The 21330-nt window shown below is 31.1% G+C and overlaps 5 protein-coding genes across 5 annotated transcripts; 1 reads left to right on the top strand and 4 right to left on the bottom strand.

Annotated features, from left to right (window-relative positions):
- Positions 1 to 1883: 1883 nt before the first annotated feature.
- On the bottom strand, positions 1884 to 2690 carry LOC105957994 (uncharacterized). Its single transcript, XM_012981995.2, has one exon. It carries the CDS (start codon positions 2492 to 2494, stop codon positions 2051 to 2053), a length of 444 nt encoding a protein of 147 aa, XP_012837449.1. The 5' UTR covers positions 2495 to 2690; the 3' UTR covers positions 1884 to 2050.
- A 929-nt stretch (positions 2691 to 3619) lies between these two features.
- On the bottom strand, positions 3620 to 4474 carry LOC105957999 (uncharacterized). Its single transcript, XM_012982002.2, has 2 exons — positions 4328 to 4474; positions 3620 to 4249 (listed from the first exon to the last, which is right to left on the bottom strand). The coding sequence occupies exons 1-2, from the start codon at positions 4403 to 4405 to the stop codon at positions 3767 to 3769; spliced, it is 561 nt and encodes a 186-aa protein (XP_012837456.1). The 5' UTR covers positions 4406 to 4474; the 3' UTR covers positions 3620 to 3766.
- Positions 4475 to 6168: 1694 nt separating this feature from the next.
- LOC105954849 (uncharacterized) lies at positions 6169 to 7184 on the top strand. Its single transcript, XM_012978538.2, has one exon. It carries the CDS (start codon positions 6264 to 6266, stop codon positions 6795 to 6797), a length of 534 nt encoding a protein of 177 aa, XP_012833992.2. The 5' UTR covers positions 6169 to 6263; the 3' UTR covers positions 6798 to 7184.
- A 7330-nt stretch (positions 7185 to 14514) lies between these two features.
- On the bottom strand, positions 14515 to 15672 carry LOC105956954 (uncharacterized). The gene is made up of 2 exons (XM_088816145.1): positions 15456 to 15672; positions 14515 to 15318 (listed from the first exon to the last, which is right to left on the bottom strand). The coding sequence occupies exons 1-2, from the start codon at positions 15600 to 15602 to the stop codon at positions 14743 to 14745; spliced, it is 723 nt and encodes a 240-aa protein (XP_088672271.1). The 5' UTR covers positions 15603 to 15672; the 3' UTR covers positions 14515 to 14742.
- Positions 15673 to 16904: 1232 nt separating this feature from the next.
- Positions 16905 to 18026, bottom strand: LOC105958015 (GATA transcription factor 15). Its single transcript, XM_012982018.2, has 3 exons — positions 17721 to 18026; positions 17502 to 17609; positions 16905 to 17389 (listed from the first exon to the last, which is right to left on the bottom strand). Exons 1-3 carry the CDS (start codon positions 17739 to 17741, stop codon positions 17126 to 17128), a joined length of 393 nt encoding a protein of 130 aa, XP_012837472.1. The 5' UTR covers positions 17742 to 18026; the 3' UTR covers positions 16905 to 17125.
- Positions 18027 to 21330: the final 3304 nt, after the last annotated feature.

Below are 21330 nucleotides of genomic sequence, written 5' to 3'. Positions count from 1 at the left end.
ATATAATTCAATGATTTGGAGCTGATGCACCTGACCTATACACATGAGAATTTTGCGTACTAGATGGAGATCATGTTAACATGTTATTATCAAACACTCGTGAGTTGTCTTTTTTCTTTCTTCTTTTTTTTTTTTTTAAATTTAACGTGGTAGGCAAAATTTGACCCTTATTTTTTCTTAATTAGTACATTTCTCATGGTCCATTATATTACTCGTGAGTTGTCTTTGTTTGCCACTTTGGCAGGCAATTTGTTTAGGCTGCAAATCTAGACTAGGGTTTATACTATGTTAGATCGAATAGATTTTTACTGTTTATCTACTGACAAATGACACATGTGTGTAGATCAATGGTTAAAAAAAATACTCGGTGTAACGTATAAATAACCCCTAGATTGCAGATGTTGCATGTATAAAGTCAGAGTAAGATAAGTAAATGTTTAGAGCTACTAAAAATGGGATGTATTGTTGTAATATGAATGAGTTAGAATATTTTTTTATTAAAACAAGACATATATTGTCTTTATTCCTAATTAACAAAAAAATTATTCTTACCAAAAAATTAGTAACAAAATCCCCCATAAATAGTTATTAGAGGAAATAAATGAGGCCCAAAACAATTCATTTGAGGGGTAATAAATAAATGAAAGCCCGAAATATAGAGTTTATAGGCCACGGCCCAACAAAAAGTTTATAATAAGTTTGCTCCATTAATATTTTCATAATATTTAATTTGGTCTGGCCCAATAAAACTTTTAGCGCCAATATTGGTATAACAGTCCATATGTTTGCTCGGAACATTTCTCTGTCAATTCATTTATTTCTGATCAATTGATCATAACACAAATGATATTCTTAATTCTTTTATAAATTAGGAGTGGGCCCCAACACAACTGCTAAGATTTACGAACATTTTTTGTTCGAATTACATCGTTTTTTATACGAAGTCGCAATTAGAAACTATAATAAAAGCCTCCTGCCATTTTTGGTTGTCCAAAATCTCGACGCTTTTGCAATCAAAAAAAAAATATAATAAATAAATAAATAAAATTGATCAGAATCTTTTGTTGTTTAATAATAAAATTGTTGGCAGAATTAAAAGAAGGACCAAATTGTGGTCACATAAAATGAATTAATATGCATGAATAGTTGACTTAAATACATGTCCCAACCTAAGGATTCGGCGGCATTAAACACCACATGATGTGATTGATGCCTTCCCCACCTATTTAAGCCTTTGTAGCAATATTTATCGTATGTATGCCAACCAATTACTAACAAATTCATTCGTATCACCTTCATCTTTCACATATTAAGTACTTATATTGTCAATTTCGTTTTTGGTCCTCATTTATATCACCATCTTCTTAGTATTATTGTTTTATCCATTCAAATAACATAATTTATTTTTTCTATATATATAATTAAATGAAATTCAATAATTTATGGGGCCAATTCGACATCCCTAATCCAATTTCAATTTGTACAACATTTTGCCATTGGTATTGGACTAAGGTAAAAAACCTAGAAAGTGACAGTTTAACAGAACGATCCAGCATTTTTACCTGCTAATAGAAATAACTAGATAGTACAATTGCTCCAGAAATTTCTTCTACAGCTTACCAGTACTCCTGATGCTACGTCGTTTTACAGAGTTACATACTTTCTTACAACATTCACAAGTCCAAGTGGGGAAAGGTGAAGTTATACAAATGGTGATATCACTGGATTCAGCATACCACCACCTTATCACACCATTAAATTATCATTTTAATAATAAAAATAAAATAAATAAATACTAATTGTCGGTTTCTTCTAATTAATTAGCGGCAAAAGGGGAAAGAAATTAAGAACACGAGAATGAGTAATTCATCCGTTCGCAGATCTACTGAATTAGTAAGTATTATAATTAATAACAATAGATTCGTTGCAGAGAAAACGTGAATACGGATAAACTGGAATTGAGATTTTAATTTTATTGATCCGATTGAGTGGAAATCGAAATATAAACATCACCGCTAATTAGTAATTAATCAATTTGTGGATAAATTAATTACCGTCGGCAGGTAATTTCTGAGCCGATCCACGCTGCGTCGCGGGGCACGATTTGCCCCTGCGCCATCACAATTGATTTGTAGATCTCCACAATCATCCGCTCGTCGTACTCTTTCACCGGCCTCGCTCCGAATCCGGCCACTCCATCGCCACCGTATCCGCCGCCAGCCACCCGCGTGTTCGCAATTCTCAACATCATGTTAACGTACGCATCTCGCAAGCCGAGCAAAAACTTCTTCGGTGAGAAGCGGAGCTTCAGCTTCAGCCGCCGCGTCAGCTTGATCCGCCAGAAACGACGGCGTCGAGTCGAGCCCTCGGCGGCGGAAGCTAGCTCCACCGTCCGCGTTTTCCGCTTCCGGCCGGCGGCGTTCAGCCGCACGTAGCCTTTCCTCCGCCAGTATCCTTTGATTCCTTTGTATACAGTGGCTGAAACCCCTTCCATCTCCGCTTCCTTCGATACTGTAGGCTCAATTAAGTTATAATTACTGGTATAGATTATAAAATAGTGGGGAGAAATGGGAAATTGATGTTGAGATAGATATACGGAAACAGGTGGGAGTTTGGGGAAGAAGGGGGCGGAGTGTTGGTTATATTAATAGGCTGGAGGGTGGGGGGATAGGGGTGGTGAGCCAATTAATGCTCTGTGTGCGCTTTCATTTTCCTTTTATCTATCTACGGAAAACATAATTACCACGGAAATTATTTTATGTCCTTTCCTGGAAATTGGATTATAACTCTTTACTTTTATCCATTCTTATTTCTTACCTGACATTTTTTGGATTTGTATTTTCTTTTATTTTTTGAATTCTGAAAATTTAATTCTTATCCAATTTTCATTTTTAAATTAAATTTGCAGAATTTGAGATTTTTTTAGGCACATATACATCAATATTTTTTATTTAGATAATGTTGTTTTATTTGAATTTACAAGATTTTAATATATTTTTTTCTTTTTTCGATGGATTGTCAACATAAAAATGAATATTATAATTTTCTATGCTACGCTCGATAAAAGGGTAACATCGGGTTGATTCTTATCGTTGATCTACCAACTAATACCGATTTCTATGTATATGTGCTTAAGAATAACAAAGATTTACTCAATGTATTTCACACGATGTAACAATACGTAAACTCAAATTGAGAATTGATAGTGATACCCCATCAATTAATGGAACATCCAAGATGCATGAACATGACGCAGCAACTCTACAGATCACCAATTAAAAATCATGTACATGGTTATTCAATTTTATCGGATGGTTCAATAGGACATGCATTAAAAATAATGAATAAGAAGTTGTTCTGTAAATATAATTGCATGTTACCGGATCTTGGGGTAAGATATAGTACATACATATAAATACAGTTGTCAAACAATTAAATTCATCATACAACATTATCAATTGCAACCCCAATAACACAACAAAATATGGTACTACTGCATTCAACGTGCAATAGATTGAACAGTTTTCACACCCAAATCTGATTTTTTTTTTTTTTTTGAGAAAGCATTAATATTCATCTTTGTTATAAATAATTTTGTATTTGGTGATTACTCAACATATTTAATCAAGTAATTCTCATTAAACATGAGTTCATACACACAACAGATTGAAACACGAGTTCATAAAAGCAAGAAAATTGCATAACTGAACAAACAAATCTTAGTTTAAAAAAAAAAACAATTCCCAATTCATAAATTGCACTTCAATTATTTTTTAGCTTTCTTCGCAGATCTTAAACCCGATTTCAGTGAATTAGGACCCTGCTTCCTCTTTACCGGAGTTGCAGCCTTGCTCTTCTTCATTTTCTCTACACCAGCAGATCCTCTTTTCGACGTCATTTTGACCTTCTTCAAACCCTCCGGCGTTTTAACCTGGCTCAATCTCTTCGTCTTCTTCGCTTTCTCCACTGTTTTTTTTGCAGCTTTCGCCTTTTTATCGGTAATTTTCACAGCTGCTTCAGTTGAAGAAGGATTGGAGGATCTTTTGACCTTCTCAACAGTAGGAATTTTGTAGGAGTTTTTAATTTTAACTAGCTTCTCAGATTTCACGAACCTTTTCAATTGAATCGAGAGAATTTTCCTGAAAGTTGTGGGAAGCAATTTTTCGTAGTTTTCCTCGATGAATTTCGCGATTGCAGGTTGGCTCGAACCGGTACGATCCTTGATTGCGGTAATTGCTTCGCTTATCATCTGGTAAAATAATAAATTAGTTGTCATATTAATCTGTAAATGAGTGAAAATGAAGAAGAGAGAGAAAATTAGGGCAACCTGTAAATATGGTGGATGAAGAGATGAAGCGGATGAACCGGTAGTCTTTGCCGTGGAATCATTCTTTGAAATCGCCATGATTTTTATTTTCTTGTGGATTGGAGAATTGTATTTACTTTTTAGAAGAGGAGAAAATGTAAATAATGGAGGTTAAATTGTTAATAATCCATCCATCCATGTATACGAAATTTCAAATTTCAAATATTTTTTAGGCGGAAAAGTTAAATTTTGAGGACAGTGATATTTTGGCCTTCGTTTGTGTATAGTTTCCCGCCAGAAAATTCGGTGAGTTAATAATAACTTGCACGTGTGGAGAGGATAAGATGAAATCTTGTCACGTACTGGAACTGTGACAATTGGGCATGAGTTAACATCCCATTTCGAATTGGAAGCTTTTATATTACTGGACCATCAACCCATATTTTTTGAGAAACAAAAGGACTTTTATTTTTATTTATTTATTAAAAATAATAATATTTAATTAAATTAATGATAAATAAAACTGAAGCTTATTACTACTCAATGGATTAATACACTTCCATTTAATAGTCATTATATAACTTATTGATGAGCATCATACTTAAATTAAAGTATCAATTTTTATAATGAAATATGTGCAAACTGAATTTGTTTTTTGGGTTGCCGGGCTGGTTATTAAGACCTCATTAATTGTCGGCAATTAATTGTGGAATCTCCACTAAGCATCCTTTTATGCGCCACTTTTTGCTTCATATATATTTTTTATATATCAATTGTCTATACATCTTATTGCAGCTATACATTCCACGTGCATTGCTTCTCACAATTATCATACAAGTAGTGATGGAAATTTAACAAAAGAAAATTGTCCTTTAACTTATTGCGTTTCTACTACCTGGAATTTATTGCTTGCTATTCAAATTTAGGTTGTTGCCCCTTTATTGAAAAAAATACAAATAATGTATTATTGGAATTTTAATAAAGTCACAAATAATCTTAAATGATTTTTTTTTTTAATCTCGCAACAAATATTTAGGTCTCGAAACGAGTATTTAGTGGTATAAATTTTAATGGGCATATATATAAGGTTCATAAATTGGGGTCATAAACATGTCACATTTGATGAAATAAATTAAAAAGAAATTGAACTCTGATTTATGGAAAATATGACCCATAACTAGGTCATTGTAATTAAACGGGCCTGAGTGATCTTTTGTCAAGCCCAAAATCCAGTGGAAAATGGTTTCGGGCCCGTTAAGTGTCCAGGCCGAAAATAAAAATAATTTTAGTACCAAACGGTAACAAAACAAATAATATAGAATATACAAATAAGTCAATTCCAAGGAAGAAATTATAAATATTAAAGCCGACATGGCAATAATATATATATATATATATATATATTAATTAATTAATTTTTGGTACAATCGATAATGGTGTAGCGTAGAAGATAAAAAATGGAAGGGATGGGAGCGGCTATCAATACACATGCACCACATCCCCATTCTTCTCTTCATTTTTTTCTCTCATATCTTTTCCACCAAATAACCGAATCATACTTTTATTATTATTATTTAATAATTAATATATCAAACAAAATTAATTATTTTTCTTGCACCATAAGGCGAAATCCCTCGCCCCCAGGGCCCCCATCCCTTGGCCCGACAAGGATTGATGGAGGAATGTAAATCATGGTAACTCAACGGCCCGTTAAGGTAGCGGACCCGGACCTGGTGCCCACAAGGAACCAACTCATTGGAGTTGAAATTCCCACACTGCGGCTGCCAGGATTCGATCCTAGGACCTTGCACCAACTTACCACCTCCGGAACCAGTTGAGCTACACCCATGCGGGCAATTAATTATTTTTCTTACATATATCTCCACTCTCTCCTTTTATATAAACACTGCTAACTCTTCACTCCACCAACCTTTTTTCTTTCTCAATAATTTCAAGAATGGCTATTATTTTCTTCTTTTTCTTTTTATTTATTTCCACATTTTTGTGTGAATTCTCTCTCGCTATGACCACAATTTCAGCAGTTACGAAAGACCAGATTGCCTGCACAATGTGCTCTTCTTGTGACAACCCCTGCCAACCCATTTTCTCGCCGCCTCCACCGCCGCCGCAGCAAGTGCCTTCCCCTCCGCCACCGTCTCCGCCGCCTCCGGCGGGGCTCGACTGCCCACCTCCACCTTCACCCCCCAGTGGGGGAGGCGGTGTGTACTACTTCTCGCCACCTCCTCCGATGCAGCAATCCTACTATTACCCACCACCGTACGGAGGCGGCGGTGGCGGCGGCGCGTACAATCCACCGTCTTACGGATATCTCACACCGCCGCCGAACCCGATTGTTTCGTATTTCCCTTACTACTACTACAATACTCCACCGGGTTCTCCTCGCCCAGATAACTCGCTTTCCGTGCAATTCAAAAGCCACCCTTTAATTTCTTCTTTATTTATCATACTTTGTACTTTCTTCTTTCTCTGATTTTCCGACAACTAAAATTAACGTATCTATACATATATATTATTATATTATTATTACTATTTTTTTTTTTGCAACTTAATCACAATTGTCAGGTCAATTTAAAACATGGGCAGCAAAAGATTTATGGCTTTCAGCAAGAAAAAGAGAACAGTGGCCAAGGAGAAAATTACTGGTATGAAATGAAGGAATGCTGATTGAAGTGAAATTACCAAAGTGACCCTTCTAGAGTATTCATTATTTTGGTAGAATAATAATAGTCCGTCACATTATATTGTAGCTAAAGTTTTATTGTCCATAGTACTAGTTTCAATAATTGTCGTTTGTATTTAAACATGTGCATTTCATTTCTAATTAAACAATTACACAATTTTGATATTTTCATCTCAATTGTTTTTGCAATTAGCACAAATTTTACAATAAGTTGATATGTGAAATAAATTGAATTTTGTACAGCATAATGCAGGTTGTAGTATAAAGTTAGGAGAGATGAATAATTATGGTAGTGGTCGGCCTGAAAATTGGTAGATTGTTTGTAAAAGGAGGTGGTGAGTGGGGGCCACGCGCAGGGGAGGTGGGCGGAGGGGCTGGATGGCACTATGGGAACGTGTGGTTGATAGTTGGGTATTAATATGCATAGAGATTCGTTTTTTGGCCTTTAATATGTGCTGTTGCACATGCACACTCTTTGTTTTTATGTGACAATTTTGTATTTTACATTAAATATTTCATTTTTATAGGGCTTATGTTTGAAAATATAAGTAAACACTCATGTTATTGAACTACGAAACAAATCTTTGAAGTAAACATATATATATTTTTAATTTAAAAAAAAAAAATTGAAGTTAATTTTGCGGAAATAGTGGAAAGAAAATGGGCCCACTTTTATGTAATTTCTATGTCTACCGTCCACGAGTTTGGACCGGAGTCCAAAGTTTTGACTAAATATGGTGGGTGGGTCTTGTTTCTACTGTGAACCGACGAAAGACCCAATTCGATGTATTTATTATAGACTATAGTTCTGGGAATAACGGAATAATATGAATTTACTGGAGTAGTAAAATAAATATAATCTATATATAATATAAAAAGAGGATCTATGCCCTCAATGATTGACATGTGGCAAATGATGATGTCATTTATCAAAATTGCTTAGTTGGAGTTCAATTGATGATGTGGATTTTTCAATTGGTGAGTTGTCAATTTTATTTTGGTATGTATTTAAGTTATTTCCTATTTACCATTTATACACTCATTTAAACAATTACCACGTGTATATATATTATTTCCAAAATTAATATTTTATAAATTCGAAGTAAAAAAAATCTTATTTACATTTCCAGTATTTTAAAATATATTTATTGGCAATCTTTTTAAAAAATTCAGTACACTCAATTTTTTTATGAATATTCAAATAATTTTCAGAAAAAAAAAATATTTTTTTAATATTCAAATATTGAAATAAAGGAATACAGTTTTTTTTTTTAATTTTCAATATTCTGGAATATTCGAATATCCATTCAATAAAAAAATATTAAAAACCATATATTAATATTGTTTAATAATGCATTAAAATTCGATTTCAAATTAACATATTAATAATATATTATGAAATTTAAAATTTTATTATTAAAATACAAAAAAAAAGACAATAAAAAATAAACCGTGTATATTTTATTTATTTTAAAATTTTCTAAAATCAGAATATATATTTTATGATATGAAATTTGATTTCTTACCTATTTAAGATGATTATATTTAATTGATATAGTTAGTTTAATGAAAATATTCAATAACTATAAATATTGTTTAATATTTTAAAATTAATTCCTAATCAATAGAAATCAAATCATCCGAATTAAATTGATTTGATTTCTTACCTTTTCTTTTTTTCCTTTTCCACCTATAATCATGTCATTTGAAATTTGAATTCAAAAAATTTCCTAATTACTATACACTTATCAAAGCTATATAAACCCCCATCTATTTTTTTCACCCTACACTATTCTTCTTCACCCATTCCATTCGAGTTGTTTTTGTTTTCCGTTTTTCGTTTTCTCTTTTTGGTTTTTTTTTTTTCTGTAATTTTTTTTGAATTGATTTCATTCATTTATCGTATTATAATTTAATTTAGATGGTTTAAATTCGTTTAATATTTTTATTTAATTGAAGAACTATGCTAATACTTTTTCTTTATGTATTTCTTGCAGATGTTGTTTACGAATCCAACTTATGTTCTATGTGCGACATTGTTGCGGTTTGCATATAATTTCTGTAATTTCATTTATTTATTTATTATTTTATGTAAAAGTTTGTATTTAGTTTTTTAATTTAATTGACTTATACATTTACCATTATCAAAAAATCCATTATTGTTTTGTCAAACAGAAATGAAAGAAATTGACATGTATTGCATGTGGAAACGTGAACATCAAAGATTTTTTATTTTTCTTTGATTTTGAAAAGAGGATTGGACAATATTGTTGTATGAATAAGTTTCACCACAATTGACATGTCAAACGATATCTGTACTTTTGCTTCATTAGTGCAATTTTGGAGTTTTATTTTATTTTCTTATAGTTTACATATCTTACATTCATTATAATTTTCTATTTTATGTTTCAATCTTATTTTTTTTTTGAATAAGTTACTACATTAACATTAAGAATATTCAAATATATTCGTTTGAACGTCCATTTTTTATGAATATTCAAATAAATTATCAAAACAAATTATATATATATATATATATATATATATATATATATATATATATATATATATATATATATATATATATATATATATATATATATATATATATATATATATATATATATATATTAGAGTAAATTAAAATCATTTATTAGGATATTATAATATTATATATGGTAGTTATGGAAATGGTAGACAAAACCGATGGAATATGACAAATCATATTAAAATTTATTTTTTTCAATATTTTTTTAACATTCCAAAATCGGTGCATTAATTGTTAGATATACTTTCATAATTATTTTTATTGTGTTTGACTTTTATATTAACATTTGATTTTATTTATATAATCGATTTGTTAATACGATTTATTACTATTTCAAATAAAAGGCAAAAAAAAAAAAAATGATATTACCATGTTTGACTACAATATTCCGACAATTTCTATTAATGAGGATTCAGTCCAAATTCAAATAAATGTAGAATAACATTAAAATGTTAACTTATGATCTTCCGGATTTGATTTGAAGATTTTCTGCCGATTTTATACCATTATTTCGTGATTTGATTTAATAAATTATTACAATTAATAATGATTTCCTTAACATGTGTTATTAACTTATTTAGTGTTTTTTTTTTTTGAAGAACTTATTTAGTGTTTGAAATTAAGTATAAATAATCTCAACCACAACTCACTCATCTCATAATTCATCTACACATTTTCTTATAATCACATCAAACAACGGTTTTCACCCTAATTTTTTTTTCCATCTTTCTACTTTGCATTGTATTATTATTATTTTTTCACGTGTTTGTTTAACTATGTTATAGTGTATTATTTGCTTTGGTATCCGTTAAAATGTATGCGTAAATACAACGATCTAGCTCAGGATTTTTTCTTTTTAGATCCATGGATAGCATCACTTGTGTCATATGCGGCGACATCGATAAGGGAGAAGTCCTCCAATGTTGTGTAGCACGCAACGACACGATTCACTTTTAGTGTATTGATGAATATTCAGTGGATGCACGGGGATATTTTTCGATGATTGTTAAATTGTTTTCGATAAAGAACCATTTGATATAAATGAAGTTAAACATGTAATAGCAAAAAAGGTAATCGTGTATTTATTGATTTGTAATAGGGGTTCCTCTGTCGTTTATTGAATCCATTTGAATAAATTTTCTACATTCTTTCATGTTCTTTATTTTTATTTTTTATGAATCTAATCATATGATACATGTAATTTCATTATTTTCTATTCTTCAAGGAATGATAATATGCATTATAATCTTGAAGTGTTTGATTTGTTTATTTTATGTGAAAATCACTTATTTCTTCATAAAATTAATTAATATAATATAATATAATATAATATAATATAATAATATAAATAAATAAATTTATCTTTATTTATTCATATTATAAAATTTCAAATTTAAATATATATCTACAAGTACATCTATCTCTCTCTCTCTCTCTCTCTCTCTCTCTCTCTCTCTATATATATATATATGAATTTTGTTTTTCAAGTACACATAGATTTGTAGATATTTTAAATCAAACTCTTCAATATTTATTCTTGATCAGTAATACATATATATACACATTTGTGTGATATCGAATAAATTTTGTATATTATGATAATTCTGTCTCATTCTTATTTTTTATTTTTTTTATGTGCTCGATCAAAAGTTATATTGTGCTATTTTAATTAATCACGAATTCATCATAATTAATTAAATGTTCTTATACACATTTAATATATAAAACATATATTCAATTACTATTTCTACACTTCCTATAAACAAAAATGTTAATTTTTTTAATCATAACTTTTTAAATATAAATAATAATATTTAGATATTTAAGTATCCAAAAGTGGTATCCTCAAAAAAAAAAAAAAAAATCCAAAAGTGGTAAAATATGTTTTTTTTTTCCGGCTTGATCTTACACTTCTAAAAATGAGTGAAATACCATTCAAATTACTCTGTATACAATATCATAAAAAAAAGTTTTTTATAAATTTAAATGGTTTAATACTAATATTATTAATTTTTTTAGTGACATATGTTTGGTCAAATAATTGAATATCTTTCTTCACAATTGTTTCAATAAATTAGTGAAATAATTTATAAACTATTAAATATATAAATATTTATTTTTATAATCATATATTTATATATAATTATATAATATACTTAGAGGGTGTTTGGCTAAGCTTATTTTAAACAACTGATAAGCTCTTACGTCCGATAAGATATTTTTTGAGTTGATAAGCTGTTACAACTTATTTTTAGGATTAATTTTTAGAGTGTTTGAATAATGAGCTTATTTCCTATTTTTACTCATTATAAGATCTTAAATAAAAATGTCGGATAGATGTACTTTTTTTAAAAGATCTTATTTGCTCTCCAACAGCTTATTTAAAAAAAATAAGATTTTTTTAAAAAAAATTACCAAACACTTTAGAAGAACTTATAAGCTCTAGAACATCTTATAAGCTCCTTTAAACATCTTATTAGCTTAGCCAAACACCCTCTTAATGTGATATAACATGTCCAGTTAGTTATAGATTTGATATTACATGATATTTAGTCACTTGCTATATTATGTTTAATTAGTTTAAACAATAATTTAAATAAAATCTTAATTGAAAATTGACATTGGAAAATTTGGTTTCTCTTAATTTTTTTTTAATATTTTCAAAATTTATTTAATCAAATAATGAAATACCAACTATCTTAAGAAATAAATAAAATTAAGGATTGTGGTGATAATTCAAATATTAATGAAATTTTACTTTAATTAATAATTCTATATTTTGCCAAAATTATTTAAATTTAGATTGATGTACAATCAATATTATTATAATTACATTATATGTGTAATCATTGCTTGAGGACTCATTGCTTTTTGCTGTGCTTGCACATTCTTATCTATTCAGTAAGGTATTTTTTTCTTCTTAATCCTTTGAGCTGATACATGTATTTTTATCAAAATCTTCATATTTGCGATTAGATTCAATGATTCGTTTCGAGTTTTCAATGTTTCAATGTGAATTTAATAAAAATCAAAATATAGTGAATTCATCATTGTTAGTGTTAGTGTTAATAACTTAATATAGTGTTAAGATTAAGATTACGATTGCTATTAATATTAGTATTAGTATATCATTAGTATTAGCATTAGCACTACCATTACTATTAGCATTAGGATTATCATTACTATTAGTATCAGCATTAGCATTAGGATTATCATTATAATTATTATTAGCATTATCATTAGAATTAACATTAGAATTAGCATTAGCATGATCATATGCATTATCATTAGTATTAGTATTAGTATTAGTATTAGTATTAGTATTAGTATTAGTATTAGTATTCTTAGTATCATTTTTAGTAACAATATAAGTAGCAATTTCAATACCAGTATCAATATTGGTTCAGTATTAGTATCAATATTAATACGAGTATCAGTATCAATATTAGTATGAGTATCAATATGAGTATCAGTATCAGTATGAGCATGATTATCAATATTAGTATCATTAATAGTATCAGTAGCAATATCAATATTAGCATCAATATCAGTATGAGTGTGTGTATCAGTATAAGTATAAATATCACTATGAGATGAGTATCAACGTATCAGTATGAGTATATGTATTAGTACCAATATAATTAGTATCAATATGAGTAGCAATATCACTATCAATATCAATATTAGTTTCAGTGGCAATATTAGTATCATTATTAGTATCAATATTTGTATCAACATCAATATCAATATGAATATTAATATGAGTGTACTTATCGATATTAATAGTATTAAGTATGAATATCAATATTAGTATTAGTATTAGTATCAAAATCAATATCAGTATCAGGTTTAGTATGAGTGTAAGTATCAGCATGATTATCAGTATTAGTATCATTATTACTATCAGTAGTAGTATCAATATCAATATGATTATCAATATTAGTATCAACAGTACTATCAATATTAGTATCGGTGTAATATCAGTGGTATTAGTATTAGTATTAGTATTAGTTTTTTTGTTATTAACCCGGAATAGGCGACTAATATTACTTCCAATGTTGTTTACAATGAAGTTTTTTAGGGAATATGAGGTACATCATGAAAATTGTATATTGTGATTCAAATAAACATTTATTTTTTGTATTATTTATAAGCATAATTATTTTATCGTGTTAAGTTTATTTGCAGTTTATGCTAATTTTATTGTCGACTCCACTGAAGCTTTTTTTTTTTTCTAAATCAATGTACTTTAGTATAAATTGTATTTATTTCTTACACTTTTAGGTGATTTGTGTTTCCGTATTGTGTATCACTTATTGCATTTGAACAATTAAAAATGTGCATGTTACTTGCAAGGTATTAGTTGAGTTATAGGCGATGTCAATGCATGTGTTGTAAAATACTACTTTGATAATTAAATTTTCTGTTAAGGATGCGAGTGTATGGGATGGGATAGTAGTACCATTTGGGTCAAATAATGTATCTTATTTTCATATCACATCTTTTCGTATTTTATATTTTCTTTATCATTTATTTTGTTTATCTCGGTACTTAAATCAAATGAAATTGATATTGTTTAAAAAAAAATAGATTATACCGTATTATATATCGACCATTCAAAATTTCGTTCGATTATTTTATCTAAAAACGTATTTTAATTTTTTATATTAACACCATGCATCACATAAGAATGCTCTTTTTATTCGCAAAGGTGTTTGATTTACATTATCAACGTGTTTTAGTCATTGAAAAAATTGAATTTAAAATTAATCCTCGTGCATCGCACGGGTGAGTTACTAGTATTTTTTATAACACTTTAATGAATTTTGCATTGTTGATCATATTGGGCCGCCGTTGGCTGTTTAAGAATGGATCATATATTTGGGCTTTCACAACATACCAATTTCCATAACCAATGATTTATGCAAGCCCATAATTTTTTTGATCATTTACAATTAATTTCAAATAAAGATAAAATAGAAATTGCAAATATATCCGTCACACAAACGCATGTCAAGTGTAAACCTAAAACATGGAATTGAACTTCAATAATATTCGACTCTACGTTCATATAATATATCTATCTATTGCAAAATTGAGACATAATTTATACTGAGATACAATATATGCATACATATTCATAATATATAACTATATATATAATATTCACATATATAATTGACAGTGTCACCAATATTCACCACGTAGCTCTCTGAGTACTCTCCCATGGGGAGAATCTGGGTCTCCTCTCACCGCGCTCCACTTAAATATCTCCGTCGCACGCCGGAGAGAATCCTCCGCAGAATCCAGCTGCTCCGGCCTCCACCCGATGATATCTCCACTCCATTCGTATCCAAACGTTTTACTCTGCTCAGTTCCGCCGCTCGCCTTAGCAATCATGCCTCTGGTGTCCGCTATCTCGATCTCCGATAACGGCGACGCCCTGTGGTGCTTGAAGTACTCCTTGTTATCCGTCTCTTGCTCTTCTCTCTCCGCCTTTCTGTCGGCTTCCTCCGGCCACGGGCTTCCGTCGATTCCGGCGCAGCTCACGTCGTCGATTTTGGTACAGTTTTCGGTACTACGACGTCGTTTTTGTTGCGCGATGGGGTTTGTTCGCGGACCGATGCCGGTGGATTCAAGTTTCGGCGCCGAGTCAATCGGCGACTTCTGAGGAACATATGGATCGCTGTCGTTGCCGGTCGGCTCATTTTCCGGCCGGTGCCGGGGTTTCTCATCCTCAATTGCTTCAGTGGGGTAGACATCCTGTAAATAATAGCAGGATTTAATTGATTAATATTATAAAAAAATCCAATTGTTACGATCACCCAATATATGATTGATTTTTTTTTTGTTAAATTAAATTGATTTTAAAATTTAATCCAAGAGCTAATAATACGAACTTCAGGGTCGACGGAATGCAAAGCTGGATCGGCAGTTCTGCCGGTTGTGGTGGCGCAACCGAGTCTTTGGGCCAGAAAAAGCCTTTTGGGGTCGAATAATACGATTCGACTGAAATTCACGGCGGTGGCTGCTAATTTTGATTGCATTTTCTTTCCTTTCTTTTGTTTTTTCTTTTGGGGGAATTTGAAGACGTAATTTATTTGATTTTAGGCACTCGCAAGAAACTAAAATAGAAATTAATCATCATATAAGAATTAAGAACTTTGGAGAAAGAATCTACACGATATATGCTGGCTTTACAATTCTGGATGACACGTGTACTAATTTTACACGTGGCAGTTTTCTCCAGGAGGTACTAGACTTTTCGTGTCGTTTTAGTTATGTTTATCGCGGAATGAGTAGAAGCACCACGAATTTTGATCCTATTCCTTCCTCTTGGACTACAATACGTATTAGAGAGATTATTAAGGTGGCCACTTGTTTGAACCCGAGTTTTGGTAGGTTCGAACTTAAATACTAACTCGATTTTATGATAGCAAGGTCAAAATCGTACAATTTACTCGCAAGTTCGAAAATCAAATCATATATTATTTTTTTATGTCCAATTTGATTGAACTCAAACGGGACATAGTCGTGCAGGTTTTACCAGCCAATAACTCTTTTCAAAGACGTCTCCCGTAAATGTATGAAATACTTGAGAGAAATAAGAAAAGGAACGATCCTTAAAAGAATGTACTATTTGGAAAAAATTGGGCCGTGAAGGAAATTGGGTCATGGGCATGGGCCCGTATCTCCCCACACCAAGACCGGTCTTGATACTATCATTACGTACGTAGATACGAATGCTAAAACGACATGGCTCTCGTGATTAATGACAATAAAATTCCGGATTACCATTAGTGAGTGGCAGCGTGGTGACTTGAAACAATTCAATCGAGTTCTGTGAAAACGTTTGAAACACTTTCAAGCTCCAAGTTACACACATCAACCACCCGATAAAAACTCTCATTTAAAATTCTTGAATTTTTTCAATAATCCTATGTTACCTTTTTATGACTTGATCGTCGAAGTACCCCCTCCGACATCAACCCAATCCTCCGCTTCTCATAGGGCGGCATTTGGCCTTCAAGTTATCTCCTCACCAAAATACACACTCGTACAGTTTATACCTGCTATCGCACGAAATCGATATTTCCTATTTCCTTGGTGCACAAATATGGCAATTAGCTTCCACTTTATTATTTTCCATACATAATTGGTAGATTGCATTTTTCCATTATGTTGCCATATTATAGGCAAAATTCCAGTACCAAATAAATCCCTAGATATTATGCCAACCCACATTCCATTTGTTGCAAAAATCTCCTAAATTATCTACCCATGCCAATTCCAATTCAGCACGATTCCCCTAAAGTTACTTTTAGGAGAAAATCCAGTCAAAACCCTAATTTCAGCAACAACCAAAATTGTTAAAAAGAATAACCAAACAGTCTATCATAGTTAGCTATTACATCAGTTCAATCCTACCACCATAAAACTAAATCACCATTCCTCAAAACTAATGTTACATTTGGTTAGATCCTCATCCTTTTTTCTTTTCTTTTTTTTAAATAAATAACTTGAAATCCGGGTACAACCAAATCAACACAAGGTACTACTACTAGTAAAACTAAGCATAAACAGATCCGCAGGAAAGAGCCATCAAAAGTATAGCAGCTCTTTCTTCTTCCCTCAATTTACTCATAAGTTTTCCTGATCTCCGCAAAACAACATCATTCCCCAAAGCCATAAATCTCATTTTCAAAATCTCGCTTACTTCATTACTTCGAGTTACGCTTGTTCTCTTCTTCTTCTTGTTCGTTCTTCCTGTATCCAACCCCAGAAGTTGCCTCCGCTTTTTATTGTATTTTATCCCACAGGCATTACACAATGACTGTAAAACACAAAATCAAAAAAAAAAATTAAAAAAAATAAATCAGATATTATATTTTTGTTTTATTTTATTAAAAAAAATTAAAAAATTAAAAAATAAAAAATTGATTTACCTTGGGTCCAGATGGACCGCCTCTCCAGAGAGGAGTTTTGGTAGTGCTACAGTCACTGCAACTCTTCAATGACGGACTGCTGTTATTTTTTCCTTCGGAATCTGATTTCTAGAGAGAGAAGAAGAAGAAAAACAAAAAGGAATATACTATAACGATGAGAGAGAGAGAGTTAAAGTTGAAAAGATTTGATCGAATGTGTGTAATCACATGATTCCTCACCTTATCTTCTTTCAGATCCATATCATCACAAAGAATACTACTTCTCCACACTTTAATTTTTTTTTTGAGGGGGTGTGACAGAAGAAATACACGATCACACGAACTTTAATTTAAAAGAAAAAAAATGTAAATAGGAAAAAAGGAAAAAAAGTCGAGATTATAATGATCAGGTTTAGAGAGAGAGAGAGATGATCAGTGTTAAGTGATGAGGCGTTTGCTGCAGTGAGAAATAGAGAGAGTAGTGAGTGAGTTTTAGTGTGTGTATTGTGTGTTTTCTGGATGATCTCATCTTTTTATATATCTCAAAAAAAAAAAAAATATGATGGCAAAAGCCAGCCGTACACGAAACCCTAGCTGACTCTACATTTATTGATTGACTATACTGCCCCTCGTCCATTTCTTTTTCTCGGGCACCTCTTCTATTTCAAAATTTGAATTTTTGTTTACATGAGCAATCTGGGCCGTTCATTCGCCTTCCGTGATCATCCTTTTTTTTTTTTTTTTATTGACGGAAACTCTAATTAAGGGTTTTTTATGTACTAGCGAATTGAATAATAGATTTTCCTAAAATTGTGAGAAATATAAATTGGGACTATTAGCCATAACCCCCTCTAGTGTTTTTTTAATAAGGGGGGATCCAGCCATATTTTCAATATTAGTAGAAAACCCACTATTTTAATGATTCCCGAAAATAGCCTTCTGAAGACACACATCACAAAATCCGGAAATTTGAGATCCCTACAATCGTGTGTGATTGATTATATCCCAAAAAAAAATCCCTACAATCGTGTGTGATTGATTATATCCCAAAAAAATTGCTTTCCAAATCTTTCCATAAACTGCCATCTGCAAACTATAAATTTTTTTATATAATTTAAATAGATTTAAATTTTCGTTTTCTTTTATTATTTTATTTAAAAACTAACAATAATAGCTTTAAAAAAATATTTTTCTTTTAATTTGTTATTTAAAAAATATTTTAATTTTTTTTTATTTTTTTAATTTCATTTTTTTAATCAACTATAAAGATTCTTAAACCAACTATAATATTTCCGAAATCGACTATAATTTTGATTTTTTTTCTTTCATTTTTCTTAATTTTAATTTTCAGTTATTTTTGGAATTATAAAACAACTATTTCTTTTCCATTTTTTAATAAAAAACATATATTTATTGTAAAACAACTATTCGAAAAACTACAAAAACCTATCGAAAACAACTAAAAGTAGCAGAATAACGAAAATAACTAAAACAAATAGTCGAATAAGGAAATCAACTATAAAAATAGCAGAATAGCGAAAACAACTATAAATATAGAAGAATAGCAAAAACAACTATTTTCTGGGAAAGATAATCATCATCAAAAGCATCACAAAAAAAAAAAAAAAAAAAAAAAAAAGACGGCTGCGGGGAAGAAGGGGCAAGATGCGGCGGCGGCTGGGTCACCAGATCCGGTGACGAAGACAATGGGTAGAGATAGATAGGGATTTATGCGTTTTTGTTCTTGTCTTATACCACTGTATCGAAAATTATAGCAACGATGACAACGACAACAACACCGAGATCTCCAGATCCGGCGGTGAAGACGAGATTTTTTTGAGAATGTTTCGTCATCGGAGTGCTGGGTAGATTGAGTGAATTTTTCACCATCACGGCGTTGAGAAGCGGCTTTTGGCGGCGTCAGTCGGAGATGGCGACAATGAAATTTCTCATCCGCTCATTGCACTTATTTTGGACAGTCTGATTAGTTCCTCGGCGGAGCGGCTCAACGACTTCGTCAGTAAAGAGGCGGCGGCGAGCGGTGGGAGAAGGGAGAACTTGGCGGCATCAAATCTGAGGTGGAAGGGGTCTCGGCGACGGGGCTGAGATGAAAGGGGAGAGAAGGCGGCGTAGAGAAAAAATGGAGAGAAGAAGAAGAAATACAATTGAACGTGATAGGGTTTGGCAATTTGAATCACGTGTTTAACACGATGATTGAGAGATGAGGCGGTTATGGAATATGCCGATATATCGTGATCTCAAAGATTTTCTTCACATCATGTGTTTAAAATAAATTAATTACACAAGGGTGAAAATGTAAATGTCAATTATGAAATTATTCATAAAAAATCGAATTTAATACATGGGGGTTTTGACTAATTATGAAAAGGGGGTTATATCCATCCTAATATATGTAAATGATGTGGGGGGTTTTCACTAATTATCCCATATAAATTTGGTGGTAACGTCTAATGGGGAAACATTGTACTATTTTCATAAAAGTCAATGAGGTTTGATTATGTGACAAAGGTCAATACACTACTTTTGCATCCCTAAACATATATTTTTCACACTCAAAATACAATAAACCATTCAAAATTATGAATTTCACAATAAATCCTTGGTGGTGTTTGTTGGCTAATAATATGAGTTACAAAATTATTAAAAAATAATTTTTTGAAGTTTGATTTGATATAGTAGTACCATGTAGATAGTAGATAAGAGTATACCTAAGAATTTGAGTTGACCTTCTTCGTTCTAGCAGTCAAAGAGTCACCTCCGCCTAGTACTTCAGGACTAATAAAAATATTTTTTTTATATTTATATTCGTTTTATTATCATATTTTATTTCTGCATAAACTCGTAAATCCATTAGGGGCCACAGAAATAAATTCCACAAGATAAAAGGTACAAGAGGTGTTCTTCTGATACAAGAAGCACTGTTACGCGTACAGTATAATCCAGATTTACTAGTACTGTAGTACAAAATCAAGCGATGTTCAGTTATATTATGGTTTCATTTTCATGACATACTTATGTAAAATATTATTAATTAAAGTAGTCAAAACTCAAAAGTGTTTATTTATACATTATAAAAAAAAAAGGATAATATGGAGAAAAAGTTGGGGAGAAGGACGAGAATCCGGCTCATTTTATTCGGGGTTGGTATGAAAAGACAGGACAGGATCTATTATTTTTCTATTTCCAATTTTGTCCTCGTAATATTCGACGGTTGCACACAGAATAAACATTAAATAATTACAAGATTAGTTTTTTTTTTTTTTTAAATAATGAATATAATTAGCTTTTTCTCAAGTTGTTGTGTGTTTTGATAACCGTACGCTATAAAAGAGGGGCGAGACCCTTTTGTTTAGGGTTTTATACTGATTTAACTTTTTCTTGTGGGTCATAGTGATTTTACTGAAAAGGACAGGACTATGGTAAAATATATTTATAAAGTACTGCTTCGCTTCGTGTGAAATAATTTCAGAAGCTTCGGCATTAATTAATCTATATAGAAAAGCCCAAGGATATTTTTGGGCTTAACAAAACCATGTGCATAGCCCAATATTACTTGAAATCGAGATATAGGCCCAGGCAAAATTTTATATAACGATAAAATCTGTTTCTTCTACATAGTTGAGCGAGACTACACAGAAGGAAGGATGTACTCTCTCTCTCCCTCTCCCTCTCTTTTTTCAACACAGTTTTGTTCAATCTGACAACAGCCCGCCAAATTGCAAATATACAATACACAAAAAGGCAGCAATAAGATGCTAACCTAGTAACCTTACACCCACAGAACATTTATTAAACACTTAATTAAATAGATTAAAAAAGGAAAAATCAA

This window comes from Erythranthe guttata, chromosome 4 (genome assembly GCF_056151865.1).
Source record: "Erythranthe guttata isolate IM_541 chromosome 4, IM_541, whole genome shotgun sequence".
Taxonomy (NCBI): Eukaryota; Viridiplantae; Streptophyta; class Magnoliopsida; order Lamiales; family Phrymaceae; genus Erythranthe; species Erythranthe guttata.
The sequence above is the reverse complement of the archived record's forward strand: the minus strand, read 5'-3'. Positions and strand labels throughout refer to the sequence as shown.

Coding starts and splice junctions, on each gene's coding strand:
- LOC105957994 (XM_012981995.2), bottom strand. CDS start 2,494: ATGGAAGGGGTTTCAGCCACTGTATACAAAGGAATCAAAGGATACTGG.
- LOC105957999 (XM_012982002.2), bottom strand. CDS start 4,405: ATGGCGATTTCAAAGAATGATTCCACGGCAAAGACTACCGGTTCATCC. Junction 4,250..4,327: donor TTCATCCACCATATTTACAG/GTTGCCCTAATT, acceptor TTATTTTACCAG/ATGATAAGCGAAGCAATTAC.
- LOC105954849 (XM_012978538.2), top strand. CDS start 6,264: ATGGCTATTATTTTCTTCTTTTTCTTTTTATTTATTTCCACATTTTTG.
- LOC105956954 (XM_088816145.1), bottom strand. CDS start 15,602: ATGCAATCAAAATTAGCAGCCACCGCCGTGAATTTCAGTCGAATCGTA. Junction 15,319..15,455: donor TGCATTCCGTCGACCCTGAA/GTTCGTATTATT, acceptor TATTATTTACAG/GATGTCTACCCCACTGAAGC.
- LOC105958015 (XM_012982018.2), bottom strand. CDS start 17,741: ATGGATCTGAAAGAAGATAAG. Junction 17,610..17,720: donor TGGATCTGAAAGAAGATAAG/GTGAGGAATCAT, acceptor TTCTCTCTCTAG/AAATCAGATTCCGAAGGAAA. Junction 17,390..17,501: donor GCGGTCCATCTGGACCCAAG/GTAAATCAATTT, acceptor TGTGTTTTACAG/TCATTGTGTAATGCCTGTGG.